General features: G+C 42.4%; 1 protein-coding gene across 3 annotated transcripts in view; it reads left to right on the top strand.

Moving 5' to 3' along the window:
• Window positions 1-13,606, top strand: part of xdh (xanthine dehydrogenase) — a 152,453-nt gene that overhangs the window by 46,126 nt on the left and 92,721 nt on the right. For all 3 annotated transcript variants that reach the window (XM_087984056.1, XM_087984063.1, XM_087984050.1), the window contains exons 7-8: window positions 1,220-1,281; window positions 11,135-11,209. In XM_087984056.1, coding sequence (XP_087840182.1) covers window positions 1,220-1,281; window positions 11,135-11,209 — 137 coding nt within the window. The remainder of the gene's footprint in view (window positions 1-1,219; window positions 1,282-11,134; window positions 11,210-13,606) is intronic.

Here is a 13,606-nt window from a genome sequence, read left to right as displayed (position 1 = left end):
GGTTTCTGCAGAGTGAGGCTCCCATACGGAACACAGGAGCTTAGAAATTTACCTTACAATATAATTCAGCTAAGGATGGAATAATGATGAGGAAACATAGGGTCTGCCACACTCTCGAAACATCCCCGCAAAGATTTATTCCTTAATCCCCTCAAAGCCCCTCCAAACCCCTGTCTCACTCATCAAATAACTCAAATACTCAATGCATCAACCAACCTATTAGTTACTGCTTCCCCCAGCGTGTGGGAACTTGCACTGCACATGACATTACCAATATTATTCCTGATTCCTGATAAAGAGCTTCTGCCCGAAACATCGATTTTCCTGCTCCTCGGATGCTGCCTGACCTGCTGTGCTTTTCCAGCGCCACTCTAATCTTGACTCTGATTACCAGTATTATAACTGTGCCCATGCTTTAAAAGTGCTTCAGTGGCTGTGAAATGCTTCAGCAGCCCTGAGCTTGTAAAAGGCATACAGAGAGACCTCGATTATCCAAACAAGATGGGCAGGCATTGCTTCATTCGGATAATTGATTATTCGGATAACCAACTTGATCTTAAACAAGATCTAATGCTGTGCTCTACCAGAGGATTTGTTTAAATCTCTAATTTTGATGAGTGTACTATTTAAACAAACTAATCTTTGCATTCTGCAAATTGCAGGTTAAACTGAGAAGGACTAAACCCTTACCGTCACATAAATATCTGAAATCCCAGCATTAAACAAGGTCCCGACCAGCTTTTACGATCACAACAGCATTTGTCAGTTTCTGGGAACTCAGTCTTGCGATAGAAAGACAGAAGCACCACCTCGCGCATGCGTTTACTTTCTCTGCCATTCTTTTCATGTACGGCCCGGTAAAGTGACTGGGAATAAAGCAAAGAGCTGTGTAATTAGCCCTTACGTTAGAAAACACAGTCGCTGTTGCTTGAGCTGCTTTTGTTTCTTTGGGTTTTGCCAACATTTTCACATATTCTTCAGGACAGGTAATCGGAATTCACTTCTTTGATGTAATGTTTTTACCAGACCTTGAGATCTTCTTTGGATAATCGAGGTTCTTCTGGTATATAGAAATGCAGGTTTGCGTTTGTTCGTGTGTTATTAGTCAGAGTTGTGTAATGATGGTTCACAATTTTGGTCTTTGCCACACGTGCTGTCAATGTTATTGATCGATCAGATGGGAGTCACGGCTAATTTGCCTGTTCTTGTGTGCTTGCAGGAAACCTGTGTCGATGTACAGGGTACAGAGCCATCCTCGAGGGATTAAGCACCTTTGCTAAAGTAAGGGAGTTCAAATTGCTGTGAGTACATTTTCCTGCCAGCCTCACGTCCAGTTTGGTCATTCAGCCAAATTACAAAGCATAAAATCATGTTAACATGTAAGGGAAGGTGTAGTCACGTCAGTGGCTGTCAAAGGTTTTATAGAATCATAGAGTACGGAAGATGCTCTTTGGCCCACCAGGTTTGTACTACTAAATCTACACTAGTTTATCGCCTGTTTATCTAGTGCAGTGTAAAGATTGTATCAAACTACAGCTTACCTACTTAATATAAGAAAACTATCATTATTGTGTGATATTTCTACATTTGAAAGCTAATTAGTATAAATAATCAATAAAATAAAAAGTATAAATGCCAATAAAACACAATAAAGGTGGCAGGGTTGCAGCTGTAATATATTAAATTATATTTATCTTCTTAAATTCTTGATCTCACAAGGAATTAAGGGCTACCGGGAGAGTACGGGTAAGTGGAGTTGAAATGCCCATCAGTCATGATTAAATGGCGGAGTCAATGGGCCGAATGGCCTTACTTCCACTCCTATGTCTTATGGTCTTATGGTCTTATACGGGAATTGTTGGACGTCAGTGTGAACCTCACCTGAAATAATGGAACATGAAGAACATTTGCTCCGATTTGATGAGCTGGATTCTGAGATACAGGTGCATCATAGACACTCAACGTTTTAAAAGCATAAATTAGATCAGTTCAACTTCGTTGATCTTCCCCAATTAGAAGTGGAAAATGTTCCCCTTCAAACTAAGTAGTTCAGATGTTTCAAGTTTGACAGAGATATACCATCAGACAACTCTTGGCCTCTGAATAATATCTTTATATTCCGTATGAGCTAGTAAAATAACACAGTCAACTTGCATTCAAAGGTTACTGAAATAACTAAAGACAATAAATTATATTTATCAGAAACACAAGACACATGTCACACTGGATCTTAAATTCATCTAGAGATTGAATAACATCCTCACTTGAGACAAACTCTTCAAATTTTCCATTCTGACAGAAGATCCCTGACTAACTTTCCCTGAAAATGCACACCTTGCTTCAGATTGATCTGAGCTTCTCACACAGATGCCCCTTGCTGCCCCTGGGTTATCTGGAGAACTCTTGAAAATCATAGCACTCAGAATCCTCATTTTGTGAGCCCTTGAAGCTAAACCTCCCTTAATTAAAACTTTGCTGCTGAAATGTAATCTGCTCATTATGGTTAATCCAATTGGATCTTTCTATCTGCATAAATTGCTTTAAACATGAAGTATTTTAAGTTGGCTACCTTAGCTTTAGAATGGACAGTCTCTCCTTCATCAATGTGGCGGTACTTCTTAATGCAAGAACAACCTGGCTCTGAAGAAATTAAAGGCATCTTTCTCACTTGCTTTCTTAAGCTGTGGGCAAGCTCCATTTGAAAAGATGGTTAATAAGACATACCTACTAAATTTAACAAAAATAAAAGCCTTTATTCAATGTAGATGAATAATTACCCACTGTTTAATTATTGTAAAATTAGATTGTTTCTTCTAATCTATTGTAAGTTGATTATTCAGTTTGTCAGTGTCTTCAAATTGTTAGACAGACAGTACAAAAATTGATCTTTTCCCTTTCTCTGGCTACATGCAAATTTTAAAAGAAAAGCCTCTAAAAGTGTCAATCTTAGACATGTTAAATCTGAAATCTAAAAGCTCAGGCTCACTTACAACACTTTGTTCTACGAGGCAGTCACATGCCTCAGGTTAGCTCCATTAGACTCAATCAGTGATCATGGACAGGAAGTAGGAACAAGGGGTCTTCAGTTCCTGTATTTGTTCAGTTTATGATGGGTGCATGTGACTGAGAGTAGGGGTTACATGTAGTATGAACAAACTGACCATGGCCGGATAGTGCTGGGATCTATTCGAGTTGCCTGGAGTGAAATGGAAGGTAGCGGTGTTGGGGAACTCTCAGCGGGGACGCTAGCAGCCAAGTGGTTGAGTCCTGGAGGTTGTGTTGTTTGTCCAGTGCCAGGTTACGGACACCTCCTCAATGCCTGAGGTGAATTTGGAGTGGTTGGGGAGATAACCAGTTGCCGTGGTCACCTTGGGTACCAAGGACACAGAGGAGGCTATGAAAGGGATTCTTCTGAGAGGGAGAATGAGCATCTGAGGTTTAAATGAAGAAGCAATTAAATTAAGTTAAATCTTTCATAAATGATTTGGATGTGAATACAGAGGCATGGTTCGTAAGTTTGCAGATGACACCAAACTTTGTGGTGTAGTGGACAGAGAAGAAGGTTACCTCAGAGTATAATGGGACCATAATCAGATGGGCCAATGGGCCGAGGAGTGGCAGATGGATTTTAATTTAGGTATGTGTGAGGTGTTGTATTTTGGCAAGGCAAATCAGGACAGGACTTGTACAGTTAATGGTAAGGTCTGAGGGAGTGTTGCTAAACAAAGAGCCCTTGGAGGTTCATAGTTCCTTGAAAGTGGAGTCGCAGGTAGATAGGATATTGAAGGAGGTGTTTGGTATGCTTTCCTTTATTGGTCAGAGCATTGAATATAGGAGTTGGGAGGTCATGTTGTGCCTGTATAGGACATTGGTGAGGTTAGTTTTAGAATATCGCATACAATTCTGGTCCCCCTGCTGCAGGAAAGATGTTGTGAACTTGAAAAGGTTCAGAAACGATTTACAATGATGTTGCCAGGGCTGGAGGGTTTGAGCTACAGCAAGAGGCTAAATAGGCTGGGGCTGTTTTCCCTGGAGCGTCAGAGGCTGAGGGGTGACCTTATAGAGGTTTATAAAATCCTGAGGGTATGGATAGGGTAAATAGCCAAGATATTTTCCCTAGAGTGGGAGCATCCAAAACTAGAGAGCATAGGATTAAGATTGGAGGGGAACGACATAAAAGGGACCTAAGGAGCAACTTTCTTATGCTTAGAGTGTAACATGCATGGAATGAGCTGCCAGAGGAGGTGGTGAAGGCTGATACAATTACAACATCTGGAAGGGTATATGAATAAGAAGGGTTTAGAAGGATATGGGCCAAACGCTAGCAAATGGGACTAGATTGGGTTGGGATATCTGGTCAGCGCAGGTGAGTTGAAACAAAAGATCTGTTTCCATGCTGTACAACGCTATGATTCTATGACCCTGGGTGAATGCCCATGCCACAAGACAATCGGCATAGAGTAGATAAGTTCAGAGTGGAGCAGGTGACACAAGATTGATGAAGGAGAAATGAGTTAGGACTCCGATGGCACTGGCAGCTATACTGGGGAAGGAGGAAACTGTGCTGTTGGGACAATCTGCAGATCATCCTCACTGGGACCAGTCTTCTGTGGGATTGTAAATCTAGAGGAGGCTTTAAACTAAATAATGCAGGGTGAATGTTCACAAGAGGGGAGACTTGAAACGTGACAGAAGGAGGGAAATGCAATCACGCATGATAATAATAATAATCAGAGTATGACAGAAAGGGATAGAGCATACAAATAGAAAAGTGCACTAACAAATAAGATTAGATTAGACTAAATTGCCTTTAAAATAACAGATTAGGAAGAGGGAGATTTAGAAATTCAAAAATGAAAGTTGAAGGAATGAAAACTTTTCTAACTATCAATAAATACATATTGCATGAGATAGGATCAGACAGTGAGTTTAAAGGTGACAGTCCATCAGTGAGTGAGGAAATGTGGGAGATGGTCATAAAACCATGATCGCTTTATTTAAATGCATGGCACATTTCTCATAAAGTAAATAAAGTGATGAAATTAATAGAGATAAATAGTTTAAATCTTATCTCCATTCAGACACATGGTTACAAAGGGACAAAGGTTGGGATGTAACTATTCCAAGGTACACAACATTTTCAAAAGACAGATGAAATCAAAAGGGACGAGGAATAGCCCTGATAAGAAATGTTGACGTGAAGTAATCTTTACTAGGAAATCAGAAAGTAAAATCAGTACAGGTAGAGATTGGGAGTAACAAGGGTCAGAAAAGGCCAATGGGACTAGTTTATCAGCCCCTAACTGTAATGCTACCATTGTACTTTTCATTAAGCAAGAAATAAATACTGCAGATGCTGCAAATCTGAAACAAACCCAGATAACGCTGGAGAAACTCAACAGGTCTGCAATATCTGTGGAGAGAAATAAATATTGGCACCTGTAACAAAGGCAAGGTAATATTGATGGTGACATTACGTAGACTTAACCAATTAAATTGACAAAGGTGATCTTGAAGATAAGTTTGAAGAAAACTTTCCTGATCTTAGAAAAGTACCCCATTGAAAAGTCAATCAGAGCAGGACTTATACACTTAATGATAAGGTCCTGGGGAGTGTTGCTGAACAAAGAGACCTTGGAGTGCAAGTTCATAGCTCCTTGAAAGTGGATTGCAGGTAGACAGGATAGTGAAGAAGTGTTTGTTATGCTTGCCTTTATTGGTCAGTGCATTGAGTGTAGGCATTGGAGGTCATGTTGCGGCTGTACAAGACATTGGTCAGGCCACATTTAGAATACTGTGTGCAATTCTGGTCTTCATGCTACAGGAAGAATGTTGTGAAACTTGAAAGGGTTCAGAAAAGATTTACAAGGATGTTGCCAGGGTTGGAGGATTTGAGCTAAAAGGAGAGGCTGAACAGGCTGGGGCTGTTATCCCTGGAGCGTCAAAGGCTGAGGGGTGACCTTATAGAGGTTTATAAAATCATGAGGGGCATGGATAGGGTAAACAGACAAAGTCTTTTCCTTGGGTGGGGGAGTCCAGAACTAGAGGGCATAGGTTTAAGGTGAGAGGGAAAGATATAAAAGGGACCTAAAGGGCAACGTTTTCATGCAGAGGGTGGTGTGTGTATGAAATGAGCTGTCGGAGGAAGTGGTGGAGGCTGGTACAATTACAACATTTAGAAGGCATTTGGCTGGGAATATGAATAGGATAGGTGTGGAGGGGTATGGGCCAAGTACTGGCAAATGGGACTAGGATATCTGGTCAGCATGGATCAGTTGGACTGAAGAATCTGGTTCTGTGCTGTACATCTCTATGACTAGACTGAGAAATAGACAGTAAATGTATTAAAGTTTGCTGATGGTACGAAGCTAGGTGGAAATGCAGGTACTTCTTGGATAATGTGTGTCCTCACAGCACGATTTGCTGATAACGTCGCTGAGGAATTAAGGAATGGGAGTTTTGAGAATGTTTATCTCTGTTCACAATAGCACGATTCCAGCGGTGTTCATTTCACCCACTTTGTTCTGTGTGGGCCCAATGTCAGCTGCCAACAGCACAGCTTTCAGTAAGAGGTACTGGACAAGGACCAGCTTGCACTAACAAGATTTTTTAAAATGCACTGTGTTAAATTTACTTTTGTTTCATTGATATATATGATTTATAGCTTCATTCAACCTATGCAACATTATGTGTTAGGCTTTTGGGTGATTTTTGAGCGATTGTGAATGATATTTTTTGCTGGGTAAAAGTGAGAACTGCAGCTGCTGGAGATCAGAGCCGAGAGTGTGGTGCTGGAAAAGCACAGCAGGTCAGGCAGCATCCCAGGAGCAGGAAAATTGATATTTCAGGCAAAAGCCTTTCATCTGGAATGATTTTTTGCTGGTCGATCCCTTTTTCCATAGCCCCCATTATTTCGATTAAACAATTTTCCATTAAGCCAGGTTTCACTGGAACACAACAATGGCGTTATAGGAAGACTACTTGCCTGTATAATGAGGAGAACACAGGATTATTAAGTGAATTCGCAACTACATGACAGACAGAGTATAAAATAGGGAGGTGGTAAGTTATTTACTTTGGTCACATCGATAAAAAAAACAGAATTCTCTGTTTAAAATGTGAAACTTACAAATGCACAAGGGACACAACAAATTAGCATGCAGGTCCAGTGAGCATTAGGGAAACAAATGGTTTGTTGGCGTTTATCGCAAGGGAGTTGGAATACAAGAACCAGGCTACGATAGCACAGGGCTTTGGAGTGACTTACACGAGAGATCGAACATCAAACGCTCATTTGATGGCTCGCTGGGATAAAGTGTTGCTCTATAAGAATCCCAATTAATTTGGGTAAACTGGGATGTCGAAGAATGAAAGGTGGTACCAGTGAAACCTTTAAGATTATGAAAGGCCTTCACATGGGAAATATTATTGGTCAGGGAATGTCAGACAATGGGGCACAGTTTCAGGATAATGGGCCAATCATTTAGAACTGAGATTAGATGCAATTACTTCCCCCAGAGTTTGGTAGATGTTTGGAATTCCTTACCCCAGCAGCTTGTGAATCCAGCATCTTTGAGTATGTCTAAGGATAAAATCGACAGAGCTCTGAAAGGGGTTGAGGAGGCATTAGGAAAATGGAGTCAAAGCTGACTATCAGCTGTGGACCCTGAATGGCACAGCAGGCTCGACAGGCTGAATGGCCTACTTTCTTTGCTAATGTTAACCCAGTTGGACCTTGGGAAGTAGATGAACATCACCCATGCCTTTCCCACATACCTGCCAGGGTAAGGGCTGTGCAAGCCCCAGATCAACACAGTAGCAGAATCCAGTTTTAAACTAATGCGGCAGGGCACTGGCAACCAGAAGAGAAAACAAGTAGACAGCAAGGTGGAAACTGGAGACTGTAAGAATCATGAAGTTAGCATTAATAAGGGGAACAGTAGGCAGACAGCAGATGAACGCAAAAGAACTGGTGGCCTGAAATGCATCTACTTTAATGCAAGGAGTATAGTGGGTAAGGCAGATGAACTTAGGATTTGGATTGGTGCCTGGGAGTATGACGTTATTGCCATCACAGAGACTTGGTTGAAGGAAGGGCATGATTGGCAACTAAATGTTCCAGGATATAGATGTTTCAGACAGGACAGGGAGGGAAGTAAAAGGGGCGGGTGGAGTTGCATTGCTGGTCAGGGATGATATCACGGTTGTGCTAAAGGAGGACACTATGGAGGGATTGGTAGTGAGGCATTATGGGTAGGGCTGAGAAATAAAAAGGGTGCAGTTAGATTGTTGGGGCTGTATTACAGTTCTCCCAACAGTGAGCATGAGGTCGAAAAACAAATAGGGAAACAGATTATGGAAAGATGTAGACGCAATAGTGTATTGGTGATGGGAGATTTTAATTTTGGCTGAAAATGTGTTGCTGGAAAAGCGCAGCAGGTCAGGCAGCATCCAAGGAACAGGAGAATTGACGTTTCGGGTATAAGCCCTTCTTCAGGAATGGCTTTGAATTTTATTTTTAATTTTTAATTTTTAATTTTAATTTTAATTTTCCCAACATTGACTGGGATACACTTAGCATCAGAGGTCTGGATGGGGTAGAATTTGTAAGAAGCATCCAGGAGGGTTTTCTAGAGCAGTATGTCAATAGTCCGACAAGGGAAGAGGCCATATTGGACCTGGTACTGGGGAATGAGCCAGGTCAGGTGGTAGAAGTTGTGGTGGGGGATTTCTTTGGGAACAGTGACCATAATTCTGTAAGTTTTAGAATACTCGTCGACAAAGATGAGAGTGGTCCTAAGGGAAGAGTACTAAACTGGGCCAAGGCCAATTATATCAAAATTAGGCAGGAGCTGGGAAATGTGGATTGGACACAGCTATTTGATGGAAGTCCACATTTGATATGAGGGAGGCTTTCAAAGATCGATTAAAGATAGTGCAGGATAGGCATGTCCCGTTGAAGGCAAAGGATAGGAAAGGCAAGTTTTGTGAACCGTGGATGACAGGAGAAATTGTATGACTAGCCAAGAGGAAAAGGGAAGCGTACATATGGTCTAGGCAGCTAAGAACATAACGGGCCCTGGAGGAATATCAGAAGAGTAGGACAAGTCTTAAACGAGGAATCAAGCGGGCTAAAAGGGGTCATAAAATAGATTTAGTAAGTCTTTAAGGAGAATCCCAAAGCCTTTTAAGTCTTATATAAGAAGCAAGTGGGTAACTAGAGAAAGGGTTGGTCCACTAAACGATAATGAAAGAAGGCTGTGTGTTGAACCTGAAAGAATGGGTGTGATTCTGAATGATTACTTTGCATCAGTGTTCACTGAGGAGAGGAACATGATGAATGTTGAGGTTAGAGATAGAAGTTTGATTAGTCTGGATCACATTGACATGAGTAGAGAAGATGTGTTGGGTGGGCTAGAGGTTATTAAGGTGGACAAATCCCCAGGACCGGATGGGATCTATCCCAGGTTGTTGAGGGATGCGAGAGAGGAAATAGCTGGGACCCTGACAGATATCTTTGTGGTATCCTTAAACACAGGTGAGGTGCCGGAGGACTGGAGGGTTGCTCGTGTTGTCCCCCCTGTAAAAGAAGGGTGGTAGGGATATTCTGGGTAACTACAGACCAGTGAACCTGACGTCATTGGTGGGAAAGTTGCTGGAGAAGGTACTGAGAGATAGGATCTATTTATATTTAGAAAAGAATGGGCTTATCAATGATAGGCAACATAGTTTGTGCTGGGAAGATCATGCCTTACCAACTTAATTGAGTTCTTTGAGGAAGTGACCAAGTTGATAGATGAAGATGTCATATACATGGACTTTAGTAAGGTGTTTGATAAAGTTCCCCATGGTAAACTAATAGAGAAAGTGAAGTCACATGGTGTGCAGGGTGTTCTAGCTAGGTGGATAAAGAACTGGTTGAGCAACAGGAGACAGAGAGTAGTGGTTGAAGGGAGTTTCTCGAAATGGAGAACAGTGACCAGTGGTGCTCCCCAGGCATCAGTGTTGGGGTCACTGTTGTTTGTAATATACATAAATGATCTGGAAGAGGGCACTGCTGGTATGATCAGCAAGTTTGCAGATGACACGAAGATTGGTGGAGTAGCAGAAAGCATAAGGGACTGTCAGAGAATACAGGAGGATATAGATAGACTGGAGAGTTAGGCGGAAAAGTGGCAGATGATTTTCAAGCCAGACAAATGTGAGGTGTTGCATTTAGGCAAGACTAATTCTAGAGTGAATTATACAATGAATGGAAGAGCCTTGGAAAAAGTTGATGGGCAGAGAGATCTGGGAGTGCAGGTCCATTGTACCCTGAAGGTTGCTGCACAGGTGGGTAGAGTGGTCAAGAAGGCATATGGTATGCTTGCCTTCATTGGACGGGGTATTGAGTATAAGAGCTGGCAAGTCATGTTAAAATTGTACAAGACATTGGTTTGGCCACATTTAGAATACTCTGGTCGCCACATTACCAAAAGGATGTGGACACTTTGGAGAGGGTGCAGAGAAGGTTTACGAGGATGTTGCTAGCACGGAAGGTGCTAGCTATGAAGAGAGGTTGAGTAGGTTAGGTTTGTTTTCATTAGAAAAAAGGAGATTGAGGCGGCACCCAAAGGGTATAGACAGGGTGGATAGAGACAAGCCTTTTCCCAGGGTGAAGTATTCAATTACGAGAGGTCACGCTTTCAAGATGAGAGGTGGAAACTTTAAGGGGGATACTGCGGCAAGTACTTCACACAGAGGGTGGTGGGCATTTGGAACGTGTTGCCAGCAGAGGTGGTAGAGGCAGGCATGGTAGGTTCACTGAAGATGCATCTGGACAGATGCATGAGTAGGTGGGGAGCAGAGGGATACAGCTGCTTAGGAATTGGGCGATAGGTTTAGACAGTAGGTTTGGATCAGCTCAGGCTTGGAGGGCCGAAGGGCCTGTTCCTGGGCTGTAAATTTTCTTTGTTCTTTGTTCTTTGTTCAGGTGGCTAATAGCAGAAATAGCCATGAGACTGTCTTACAGCTATAATCAAGCATGCTGGGGATTTCAGTCAGGCTAGTTTCAACTCTGGCCTCAGTTAAAACTCTTGTGATCTTCAATTCCTACGTTGACCAAATAAGGCATGTCTTTTTTTCTCCTTTCCAGCCATTGAACTGCTGTGGTCAGAGTGGGAAAGAAAACGGCTGCTGTAAGGGGCAGTTTGGAGCTAATCGTCTAGGAGTGAGTATATCTGAATGTCGTAAAGTCAGTTTCCTGGTGCTACATCTGTGGTTTTTCATCTGCATGTGCATTTTGTGCATTTCTTCCAGGGCGTAAATGCACCTTCCAGGGCACGTTTACATTGATGTCTAGACATTCAGGCACCCACTACTAAGTTAGATGGTGTACGGAGTGCCACTGTTTGGTGTACTCACCTGGGAGTTGTTTACCTGTAAACCCCATTGGCTGGGATCAAATGATGTGATCTGGCTTTGATCAATTCATTGGCTGAGTGCCAGAGATCTTTCTGGAAAGTAGCACATTTTACAGAACAAGGGAATGTTTTTCTCAGAGGAGAAAAAGCCCCCGGTACCACACTGGAAAGACATGTGCCTTGGTACAGTAGCTTGTGTCGATGTTTGTCCTGAGCAGCTGCGTAACATCATAGAATCTGTCCAGCATTGGGCCCAACAAATCACACCGACCTTCCAAAGTGTAACCCATCCAGCCCCATTCCCCTGCTCTATTACTCTACATTTACCCCTGACTAATGCACCTTACCTACACATCCCTGAACACTATGGGCAATTTAATGTGGCTAATTCACCTAACCTGGGTATCTTTGGACTGTGGGAGGAAACCGGAGCACCCAGAGGAAACCCACGCAGACACGGGGAGAATGTGTAAACTCTACACAGACAGTCGCCTGAGGATAGAATTGAATCTGCGTCCCTGGCGCTGTGAGACAGCAGTGCTAACCACTGTGCCACCGTGAAACCAGACTCTGTGCTCTACGATCTGTCCCCGGGACTCACACCAAGACAAACATCGACTGTGCCTGGAAGACCATCAAGTCAGTGAGAAACGCTTTCGGTCTGCCTGAAACCTGTTGGTCTTCCAGAACAAGGAGTTGAACCTGACTGAGTGTTGCAGACTGGCACATTCCAAGGTCCAGGACTACGTGCTGAGGGACACACTAAAGCTTGGGGCAGCTGCTGCCAAGGCACAGTGGGGAAAGAGCACTGTCTGAGGTCTTCCTGCTGAAGTTAAATAGGAGTCCATTACAGTACCAGACCCTCCTGGAGCCTCAAATGCATGTGAATATAGTCCTAGACGTGTAAGAGATGCCTTTGGTTTGTTATAATGGAATCAAACTCCAATGTTTCTTTGTTTCCTTGATATGATACTGTACAGAACTGAACTGCGTTTGTGATAATGTATATATATATATATATATATATATAAAGATATTTTTTATCAGTAAAGTATATTTTTGAAATTAAAGGAAGGTCATCTTCAGAGAGCACTTTGGCCAATTCACTTGAATCGGGTCGTATTTGATTCAAGCCAAATTTATAGAGTTAGAATGAGGGTTAAATGTGGATTAAGTGAAGTGAGATAAAGTGAATGAAAGTTGAAGTTATCTTCCGATGAAATAATATATAAATGTTGCATTAAATGTACAGGAGACTCTGTTGGCGTAAATATTGTATTCCTCGACTCCCTGCGACACTTAAAGTGGAATCACATATAGCCAGCACAAGTTCACGTTTTGGAAACAGCGTTAGTCTATTCATCAATCGCATTATAGCCAACTGGCATTAACAAAACACACGTAATAGCCGAATTACCTGTATGCTTATATTAAGTATTGGCACTTCAAGAGTTAAATAAAAGGCGTGCTTGTATATTTAAGTTCTGAGTCGGCTTCCTGCGTTTTGCCTGTCACACAAGGAAAGAATACTTGGGCAAAAGGTTTGAGTACTCACAGCAGCGAACCTCAGTTCATACTAGTTTCTCCCATGGGTGCTATGCAGATGGAAAAGTGAAAAAATAGTCCCACTGTGTCCCTACCTCCATCAGAGTTAGGTCTTGGTGATGGTTCCATCTCAGTTTCATAAGGCAATAAATATTGGCAATTATAGAATCCCTACAGTGTGGAAACAGGCCATTCAGCCCAACAAGTTCACACTGACTCTCCAAAGAGCATCCCATCCAGACTCACCCCCTTAGCTATCCCTCTAACCTTGCATTTCCCATGGCCAATCCACCTAACCTACACTCCCTGGACACTATGGGAATTTAGTATAGCTAATCCACAGAACCGGCAATGACTGCACTATTGGAGGACACCAGAGCCCCTGGATGAATCCCACACAGACACAAGGATAATGTGCAAAGAACAAAGAACAGTAGAGCATGGGAACAGGCCCTTCAGCCCTCCAAACCCACACTGACACATTTTGCCCTTCCATACTAAAACTGCCTTCACTTACAGGATCCTTATCTGTCTATTCCCTTCCTATTCTTGTATCCGTCCAAGTGCCTCTTGAATGCTGCTATAGTCTTTGCTTCCACTATCTCCTCTGGCAGCGCGTTTCAGGCATTCACCACCCTTTGTGTGAAAAACCTGCCTCA

Source organism: Chiloscyllium plagiosum, unplaced genomic scaffold, assembly GCF_037043375.1.
Source record: "Chiloscyllium plagiosum isolate Xiang-an unplaced genomic scaffold, Cpla_swu_hap1 HiC_scaffold_3, whole genome shotgun sequence".
Classification (NCBI taxonomy): domain Eukaryota; kingdom Metazoa; phylum Chordata; class Chondrichthyes; order Orectolobiformes; family Hemiscylliidae; genus Chiloscyllium; species Chiloscyllium plagiosum.
Note: the sequence above shows the minus strand (reverse complement) of the source record. Positions and strands in the feature narration are given on the sequence as shown.